Raw genomic sequence first — 10,870 nt, 5'->3', positions numbered from 1 at the left:
AAGGCTCCTCCGTCCATGGGCTTTTCCAGGCAAGAGTACTGGAGTCGGGTGCCATTGCCTTCTCCGCTATGCCTCCTAGGGTGCTTGAATTTAAAGCACCCTCAGCGTCGGACATCGCTCAACAGGGAAAGGAGGATATTTGGGGACGCTGTGGAGGAGCTTTCTAGAGGCCATTAAAAAGACTGAGATCCTTTGAAACAGTCTACCCCACTCACAAGGATATCACACCCACACACATACACACACATGAATCTGCCACAGCATGATTTGGATTGGATTGAAATGCAAAAAAAAAAGACGCAATCCAGCACGCGCCACTGCGCCAGCGACCGCCTCCAACCCACCCCCCAAGCCCGAGCCTGCGTATGCGCAGGCGCGCGACCTTCATGGGCGGGGCTCAGGCGGTGGCGCCAGAGCATGATACAGCGGATTGGCCGCCGGGACGTCGACGGTTGACCCGGCCCCGCCTCCATTCGCCTGGCGCATGTGCAGGGCGGAAACGAGGGAAATTCAATCCCCGGCCGAGAGGAAACTCTCTGAGGCGTCATGGAGGTGTCCCGAGGTTTTGCGGAAGCTGGGGCCTTAAGCCCGGAGCAGGCTGCCAGTTACCTGAGGTATGTCTGGGACGATGGGCGGGTCTGGTTCACCGGCCCTGGCCGGGAGTGGGGATGAAGGTCCCTTGGACTCCCCCAGGGGCCCAAAGTGCTGACAAGGGCGCGCGCGAGACGCGCGCCATTGTCCTCCGAAGAGGGAGTGGGAATATCTGCAGATTTCTAAATCCTGGGGAGCCCCCGATGCCGGGTCAAATAACTCTCCCGTATGTACTCGATTGAAGAGCCAGAACTTCAATCGATCCAGGCTTTCTCGGGTCTTCAGCTTTCAAAATTACTATTTTGAAATCCATTTTATTTCAATACATAAAAAGTGGTGATACATTATGGTATTGTTCTTACTAAATTTAAATATTTTACTTTTATAATTTAATGTATCGTTTTCAGTCAGGGTTGAGCACTCATCTTTCTGTTTGGAAATAGTTAAAATTTTTTTTTGATATGTAACATATTAAAGATATAAAATTCACATTATATGTAGTAAAATATTTTCCCTTTTTATTTTTCCAACGATTTTTTTGCATGTTGTGCGTTGATATACAAACATACACGTTAATTTTAACATCCCCCACCAACAAAAAAAAGCTTTTCTTGGGTCTTTCCAGTCTACCAAGCTCCAGGCCTAGGGGATACAGAGGAGTAAAACACTGGCCCTGCCCCCAAATTGCTTATACTCTAGTGGTGGAAAGAGATAGGTAAACCACAGTTGGTATATTGCTTGATAAATGTGTGGGGAATGGCCAACTACAAGGGTCAGTGGGCTGAGGGAAGGGCTCACAGGAGACTTTCGTGTTGAGAAAGGAATGTTCCTTCACCAGATGGCCAAGGATGGGGGAATGAACATTTAAATGTTTTAAAAAATTGTTATAAAATAAAACATAAAATTTAACATCTTAGCTGTTCTTTTTTTTAAATTTATTTTTTATTAAAGTATAGTTGATTTACAATGTGTTTAATTTCTGCTTTACAGGAAAGTGATTGATTTATACATGTATATTTTTAGGATTTAAAAACTTTTTAATTCAAGTATTGTTGATTTACAACATCATGTTATTATAGTTTCAGGTATACTTTTTCATATTTTTTTCATTATGGTTTATCACAGGATATTGAATATGGTTCCCTGTGCTATATACCTTGTTTATCCATTATATATATAATAGCTTGCATCTGCTAATTGCAAACTCCAAAACCCATGGTGTAGGAGCACAGAAGGGGTGGGGCTCAGGGCACAGGCAGCCACTGAGGTGGCTTGTTTCCATGGAGAGAGGGGTGCAAGAAGGTTACTGCGAGGCCAGGTAGAGACTTCAAGGTCAATGAAGGACTGTGTGTTCCGGGTGAGTGGCCGCGTGTCACTTTGCTCATCCATGTGCAGCAGCAGCTGGCAACTTCAGGAGAGCCCCGTCCTCCTTCAGTGTGCCTCAGGCATCCTTTACTGAGAAAGCTTAGCATCATGCTGGCTGTAGAGGACAGATGCTTAAAGGAGTTCTGTCATCATAGAGCAGGTATTGAGGGGTAAATTTGGAACTGAGACGCGATAAATGATGACTGACAGAGTTATCTGACCTCTATTTATCTATGACCCACCCTCTCTCCCATGTCACTCACTGTCTGTCACTCTCTCTTTGTGAGCCACTTGCTTGTCCTCTATGTTCTCTTGCTGTCACCCATCTCTTCTCTTTCTCTATGTCACCCACTTTCTTCTGCTATTTAATTTCTATTTCATTTCTACTATTTCTTCTGTTTCATTCTACTCCCATTGCTTTTGTCAAGGTCACCAATGACTTTCATATAGCTAAATCTAATGGTCAGTTCATAATTCTCCTCTTCCTTTGCCTACCAGTAGTACTTGACAGAGTAGAACAGTTCTCCACAAAATGCTAGATCCATTTGGCCACTGGGGCCCCTCACTCTCCTGACTTGAGGTCGCAGAGTGTCTGACTCTTTGCAAGCTCATGGATTGGGGTCCGCGAGGCTCCTCCGTCCATGGGATTTTCCAGGCAAGAATACTGGAGTGGGTTCCCATTCCCTTCTCCAGGGGATCTTCCCGACCCAGGGATTGAACCCAGGTCCCCCTCATTGAAGGTAGACTCTTTACCATCTGAGCCACTAGGGAAACTACACACACACACACACACACACACACACACACACACACAATATATAGTGCATGTTTGAAAGTTGGTAAGAGTAAATCTTTAAAATTCTTAAAAGTTCTCATCACAAAAAAGTCTATAATTATGTGTGGTGACAGATGGTAACTAGACCTATTGTGGTGATCATTTCACAGTACATATAAATATCAAGTCATTAGGTTGTACACCTGAAACTAATACAGTGCTGTTTGCTGATTATATCTCAATAAAAAAAAAAAAAAAAAAAAGACTATTCTAGAGCCAAAACAAAAAGATTTAAGGTTCAGTGTTTTTGTCAAGAATTCTTCATAGGTAAGGTCATGTACTTCATATTGCAACATATCAGGAAGTATACACTGCCTGATTTTTCTACTTTTAGTAATTTTATGGTTGATCAGTGAGTTCAGGTAGTCATAGGCAGATCACTCCTTTTCAAAGCTTCATTTCCCCCCTTGTGATGAATAAATAATATGTCAGGGATACTTTAGCATCCTATGAATATCCACTTCCCCATCAGCCTTTCATTCATTGATAATCATTACCATCAATAATATCATTATTATCAATACCTAAATCAATTATTTCATTAGGTATTACAAGTGGTGGTTTTCTAATTTCACCATTCTTTCTGTATTAATTAGCTGGAATTCTTTCTGTTAATGTTGGAATGCCATTTTTAAAAATTATACTCCTTTCTTTGGTGATCCTATTCAGGTTCTTGGTTTTAAATTTCATCTTTAAAAAAAACTTATTTTTGGGTGCAGTGGGTCTTCATTGCCACATACAGGCTTCCTCTAGTTGTGGCAGATGGGGGCTACTCTTCATTGCCTTGTATGGACTTCTCGTTGTGGTGGCTTCTCTTGTTCTCTTCTCTTGAGGGAGCACGGACTCTGCAGCATGGGCATTTCAGTAGTTGTGGCATGTGGGCTCAGTAGCTGTGGCTCACGGGCTTAGTTTCTCTGTGGCGTGTGGGATCTTCCCACACTGGGGATTGAACTTGTGTCCCCTGTATTGAAAGGCGGACTCCCAACCACTGGACCACCAGGGAAGTCCCTAAATCCTGTCTTTATGTTGTGAATTTTCACATTTTTGTCTTTAGTTCTGACCTATTCTGAACACTAGACTCCTGTATCCAGCTACTTACTCTGTATCTCTACTTGATAATAGACATATCAAACTTAACTTGTCCAAAAGCAGAGGACAGATCTTGAAAAATAACAAAATTGGAGGACTCACTGTACCTGATTTCAAAACTAACTACAAAGCTATGGTGGTCAGGATACATATATAAGTATAAACATAGAGATAAATGGAATAGAACTGAAGAGTCTAGACTCTTCTTTCCTGTAGCAACATAAAGCACCCATTTTTTGTTGTCGTTTAGTCACTAAGTTGTGTCTGACTCTTGTGACCCCATGGACTGTAGCCTGCCAGGCTCCTCTGTCCATAGTATTTCCCAGGCAAGAATAGCTAAAGTACCCATACTTCAGGTATTTACTAGGTGTAGGGGATTATGGTTGCTATAGTGTTTTGTTTCGGGTTTGTTTTTTTTTTTAATCTGTACAGGAAGCTTTCACATCCACCCTCTTCTGGTGATCTTATCCTTTGGCCACTAGGGTGGGCAAGATAATAGTTTTTAACATTCTTGTTCTGAAATATAAGACATATATAAGAAAATGTAAATATTCAATGTAATGAATTATCATTGTAACTACTACCTAGGTCATGGTTTGTTTTTAGATTTATATTCTTATCTTAATGGAAAGTCTTATCTGTTTGCACACTGAGGTGGACTGAAGGTTAACTGAAGGCACACTTGAGGGTTCAGGACTTTTTCCAAAACAACCCTAGGTTTGTTCAGATTTTGGGTTAATTGCTTGCTTGAAGCCCCAGAGTTTTGTGCTCCAGTGTCGTAGTTAACCAGATAACCTTGGGCTGAAAGATCGAGGGCTGGAGGTACCAAAGTTCTTTTCTACCATAAAGGAACTTAATATTGTTCCTGGAGAATTTTTCATTTTTATTAGATTTTATCCCAAAGGGCCAGTCAGGATGTTAACCACCAAATGCTCCCCCGAATAATGAAACTTTTTCCTGCTGAAGAGCATTAGTTGGTATAATCTATCTGAATGCCAAAGCACATCCTCTATGTCAAAACTTTTTTTGGTTTTGGCATAATTATTAATTAGCTGCTTTTTCTGGAGTAATTAGGAGCAGATTCAGCTGCATTCTGATGGTATGTTGTTAGCATGTAAGAGATGCTATCTTCCTGTTTTTTCTGGTAGAAGGTATTTGTCCAGTTCAACCAAAATTTTCAGGTCTTAAGTTACAAAGAAGGTGGCAGATCCCTGTCTGCCTTTGAAACAGGCCTTGCTCTTCTTGCCTCCTCATATTCTCTTTCTGACAGGGTTCAGAGGACCTGAAAGAGCACTAAGAACCTTGGGTCTCTTTTGGTCCATTTGGTTTGGTCTAGATAGTTCCCAAGCCAGTGACACAGATAATAAATACTACAGAAAGCCTTACACTGTTTCAGGTAATAGGGGGAAACAGAGTACATATATGGACAATGTGAAAAGCTTGTGTAGGGTCTTATCCTCAGAGCCCTAGGCTTACCATTTTGGGGTAGGAGTGGGGGAAAACATTTGGAGAAGGGATACAGTCAAAGTTGATGGTACTTTTTCTTTCTAAGATAAACCAGGAGTCATGAACTGGCAGTCCATGAGCCACATTCACAGATAAATTTTATTTGTCTGACCCAGTGTTTTAAACATGTATGCATTAGTTACTATTTAAAAATCAGGAGAATTCACATAAAAATCAGAATTTCCAACTGTCTTTCAACTATCAGAAGATCTTGGCAACTCTGGACTCTTTTTTTTTTTTTTTAACTTTTTTTCTATTTTTTTAAAATAAATTTTTAATTTTTAAATCTTAGTTTACTACATTCTTTTTAAACTAATTTCTCATTTTCTCTTTGGTTTTATTTTTACAAACCCTTGGAGGGCTGAGTTTCAATAGATTGCAGGGAGGTAGCTGCTCTGCTGTGTATGAAACCCAGACTTGGAGGCAGGTCCTCTATGAATGGTTTAACACCAGTTTCCACAGGAGTGAAATGATGGTGAAGTGATGGGCAAGGGGACGGCCACCTTTCCAGCTGCACCCTGTGTCCCAGGATGATGGGCTTTCCATATTGGACCCTGGTCCCAACATGCGGCAGGGCTGCCACGCCAAGCCCTGAGAACTCTGGGCTCTTATTCCTGTGTTGGAATTACCATCCAGAGATGAATTACAGCTTGCCTCCTTTACATGGGGCATATTCCTCAGTGTTGCTTTCAATATAGCAGCTTCACACCTCTGTTACTTGCTTTATCCCTATAGGTCTTTGCTTTATGACCTCTATACGTTGGGTGTATTGGGCAAGGACCAAACCTGACGAGTTAAAATAGAATTCTGTAAGGTTTGAGGCTCACTGCTCTTCATCCCAGAGAAGGCAATGGCAACCCACTCGAGTACTCTTGTCTGGAAAATCCCATAGACAGAGGAGCCTGGTGGGCTGCAGTCCATGGGGTCGCAAAGAGTTGGACACGACTGAGCAACTTCACTTTCACTCTTCACTTTCATGCATTGGAGAAGGAAATGGCACCCCACTCCAGTGTTCTTGCCTGGAGAATCCCAGGGATGGAGGAGCCTGGTGGGCTGCCGTCTATGGGGTCGCACAGAGTCGGACACGACTGAAGCGACTTAGCAGCAGCAGCAGCAGCTCTTCATCCCTGAACCCCTCTCTTATATGCTTTAATAGCCCTCTATACTTTTCCTTCACAGCCATTACAACAGTTTGTAGCTACTTATGTGATACTTTGATAAATGTCAGTCTCCTGTACCATGAGCTGCACGAAGGCAGAGACCTGTTTTGTTCTTAGCTGTATCTCCAGTGTTTAGCACAATGTTTGACATGTGATAAGAATCCGCCTACAATGCAGAAGACCTGGGTTCAATCTCTTGGTTGGGAAGATCCCCTAGAGGAGGACATGGCAACCCACTCCAGTATTCTTGCCTGGAGAATCCCATGGAGCCTGGTGGACTACAGTCCGTGGGGTTGCAAAGAGTCAGACATGACAGAGCAACTAAGCACAGCACAGCAAATGCTTAATACAAATTTGATGAAGTGAATGTTGCGTAGCTTACTTTGGTTGGTCAAATATCCTCCAATGACAGTGGTTACAATTTCACCAGTGGAGAACCCGTATTCATTGGGTGATTATCACAGAGGAGTATTCTGAGACAGAGCCCACTGGGGATTGGTGCCTCCGTGCTACCTGTGCTAGTTCAGTTGGCGCTCAGTCGTGTCTGACCCCTTGCAACCCCATGGACTACAGCACGCCAGGCTTCCCTGCCCATCACCAACTCCCGGAACCTACTCACACTCATGTCCATCGCGTCAGTGATGCCATCCAATCATCCCATCCTCTGTCGTCCCCTTCTCCTCCCACCTTCAATCTTTTCCATTGAGGGTCTTTTCCAGTCAGTTCTTCACATCAGGTGGCTAAAGTATTAGAGTTTCAGCTTCAGCATCAGTTCTTCCAATGAATATTCAGGACTGATTTCCTTTAGGATGGACTGGTTGGATCGCCTTCCAGTCCAAGGGACTCTCAAGAGTCTTCTCCAACACCACAATTCAAAAGCATCAATTCTTTGACACTCAGCTTTCTTTATAGTCCAACTCTCACATCCATACATGACTACTGGAAAAATCTGTGCTAATTCAGAAGCAATTATGTCTCAGGATCTAAGCTTCTGCTGGACCTTATAGCGAAGCTCAAGTTCCTCCATTAAGATCTCTAGTAGCCTGAGGTTTCAGCTACCTGAACAAGGCTGTTTTTAAATAAGGCTGCTTATAAAAGCATTTTAATTGTGTTAATGTTGAAGTGACTTTCTCTGAATTCTGCTTTATATCCTGTCTTGAAGGCAGTGGTTTTCAAACCTCCAGGTCTTAGATGGTTAGTCAGATTGCTAGTGAAGTTTTTGGAGAGTTGCAAACTCCTGGAAAGACAAAAGACTGCCCACTGTATCTGAAAGTTGTTTAACTTTCTGAGTATCCTGATGTCACCATTGCATACCTTTGGTGAACATATACCAAATGCCTCCTGTGGACCAGCTCACTCTGCTGGTTGCTTAGAATGCAGTGGTGAAAGACATACATGTCCTTAAAATCGTGTGTGTGTGTGTGTGTGTGTGTGAGAGAGAGAGAGAGAGAGAGAGAGAAAGTCGCTCAGTTGTGTCCGACTCTTTGCGACCCCATGGACTGTAGCCTGCCAGGCTCCTCTGTCCATGGAATTCTCCAGGCAAGGACACTGGAGTGGTAGCCTATCCCTTCTTCAGAGGACCTTCCCAACCCAGGGATCGAACCCAGGTCTTGGGCATTGCAGGTGGATTCTTGACTGAGCCACCAGTTTCATATGATGACATGGAAAATTTCATATGATAGATTAAAAAAAACACAAGATATGTCTCCAATCCAGATTATGTGTATGTTTGTGTGAAGGGGGAAGTTGTCAGAGAAGCCTTCTTAAGAAAAAAATACTGACTTTTAAAGATTAGTGGGAATTAAGCAGTGGGGAAGAAGCTGTTGTACATGGCATACTAGACAGTTTTATGTGTAAAGATTTAGAAGCAAGAGGAAGCATGGCCCCTTCAGGGCAGGGTAGGAGTTTAGGATTGCTGGAATATGGTGAAAATTGGAGGAGTGAAAGCAGATATTTGGAACTTTTCCCTGCCTGGGAAAAATATAACATGGAGGCAAGGTAGAAAGATAGAGCAGTGGCTTTGGATTTTTCAGGCTTCAGTTAAAATTCTAACTCTGCCACTTGCTTTGCTAGCTGGGTAACTTCAGACAATTCATTTGACCACGACATGCTGAGTCTCACTTTCCTTATGTTATAAAATCGGGATATCTGGGCCTGGGTCAGTTGTTCTGTTCCTTCTCTTAGCCAGATTATCGTATCTCTTCTGGATTGCTCTACTTCCCACCTTTCTACACCCATCCTCTTGAACAAATGGCAGTTCCTCAAAAAGTTAAACATAGAATTTTGATGTGACCCAGCAGTTCCACTCTTAGGGGTATACCCAATAGAATTGAAAACAGGGACCCAAACATATACTTTCATACCAGTGTTCATTGCAGCAGTATTTATAAGAGCTGAAAGGTGGAAACAGCCCAAGTGTCCACTGATAAATGGATAAAATAGGTTTCCATGCAGTGGAGTATTCAGACTTGAAAATGAGTAAAATTGTGATACATGTTACAATATGGATGAACCTTGAAAACATGCTAGGTGAAATAAGCCAGGAACAAAAGGACCAATATTGTGTGATTCTACTTGTATAAGATACCTAGAATAGGCAAATTCACATAGAGAAAGAAAGTAGAATAGAGGTTATTAGGGGCTGGGCAGGAGGGAATGGAGACAGAGTTTCTGCTTGGGATGATGCATAAGTTTTAGAAATAGATAGTGGTGATACTTTTACAACATGATGAATGTAATTAATGCTATTGAAGTACAATTGGAATGGTTAAAATAGCAAATTTCATCTTAGTTAGATTTCACCACACAAAAAAATTCTCCAGAAATTTATTCTTTCTCTGACTTCCAGAGGCCAGAAGTCTGAAATCAACAGGGTGTCAGCAGGGTTAGTGTCTTCTTGGAGGCTGTGAGAGAGAATCTGTTCTGTGCTTCTTTTAGCTTCTGGTGGTGCTGATGATCCTTGGAATACCTTGGCATGTAGATGCATCACTCCATTCTCTGCATCTGTCTTCACATGGCATTCTCCACGTTGTCTCTCTCTTTGTGTGCAATATACCTCTTATAAGGATAATAGTCATGTTGGATTAGGACCCACCTTAATCCAGGATGACTGCATATTAACTTGATTACATCTGCCAATACCCTATTTTCCCAAATAAGGTCATTCATACATTCCAGGTCAACATGAAATTTGGGGGGATACTGTTCGATCCAATAGGAAGCCACTGCTGTGGATAAAATCTTCTGGAGGAAAGTACATAGAGTCAGAAGGGCAATGACAATACAAAGATCCTTGGGAATACCAACGTCTATATGAGGATAGGCAGAGAGGAAGGAATTCAAGACTCAGACTGAGAAGGAATGATTAGAGAGCAGGAAGAAATCCAGGAGAAAGTGTTGTATACCACTATACCCGAGGAGAAGGGAATACTTAATGAAGGAGATGGTGGTCAGTGGTTTTAAATGCAGCACAAAGGTCAAGAAAGACCAAGAAATGGCCATTTGATTTGGCAGTATGGAGGTTGTTGGTGCCCTTGGTGAAAACAGCTGCATTAGGGTGCTTAGGTGAGAAGCCACATTGTCGTGTATTATGTCTCCGTTTTGTCAGCCTTTGAACTGAGAGGCAGCAGTCTATGGGCAAAGTGGTCCCCTTCTTTTTTTTTTGACCCACTACTCAGATCCTATTATTAATATCTCACTATACTTGTTTTATCACATACCTGTTATACCAATTCATCTTATTTTTTGGATGCATTTCAAAGTAAGTTGTAGACATCAGGATATGTCCTCCTACTTCAGCATAATACCATTAACTATTTTTATTTTTTAAAATTTATGTATTATTTTTGGCTGCTCTGGGTCTTTGTTGCTGGGCTCAGTCTTTCTCTAGTTGCAGGGAGGGGCTACTCTATTTGCAGTGTGTGGGCTTATTGTGGTGGCTTCTCCTGTTGCGAAGCATGGGCTCTAGGGCACGAGGGCTCAATAGTTGTGTTGCATGGACTTAGTTGCCTTGCAGCATGTGGAATCTTTCTGAACTGGGGATTGAACCCCTGTCCACTGCCTTGGCACGTGGATTCTTAACCATTGGACCACCAGGGAAGTCCTATACCATTAACTAGACTTCAATATTTTAGGGTTTTCTTCTTTTGAAGTAAAATTTATATACCAAGAAATGCTTCAGTTCAGTTCAGTCGCTCAGTCATGTCCAACTCTTTGCGACCCTATGAATCGCAGCACACCAGGACTCCCTGTCCATCACCATCTCCCGGAGTTCACTCAAACTCACGTCCATCGAGTCGGTGATGCCATCCAGCCATCTCATCCT

General features: G+C 42.4%; 1 protein-coding gene across 1 annotated transcript in view; it reads left to right on the top strand.

Moving 5' to 3' along the window:
- Positions 1-463: 463 nt before the first annotated feature.
- ERCC6L (ERCC excision repair 6 like, spindle assembly checkpoint helicase) overlaps positions 464-10,870 on the top strand; it is a 29,420-nt gene continuing 19,013 nt past the window's right edge. Inside the window, exon 1 of the mRNA XM_006070031.4 lies at positions 464-614. Within this exon, the coding sequence (XP_006070093.3) occupies positions 547-614 (68 nt within the window). The 5' untranslated portion in view covers positions 464-546. The remainder of the gene's footprint in view (positions 615-10,870) is intronic.

Source organism: Bubalus bubalis, chromosome X (genome assembly GCF_019923935.1).
Source record: "Bubalus bubalis isolate 160015118507 breed Murrah chromosome X, NDDB_SH_1, whole genome shotgun sequence".
NCBI lineage: Eukaryota > Metazoa > Chordata > Mammalia > Artiodactyla > Bovidae > Bubalus > Bubalus bubalis.
Note: the sequence above shows the minus strand (reverse complement) of the source record. Positions and strands in the feature narration are given on the sequence as shown.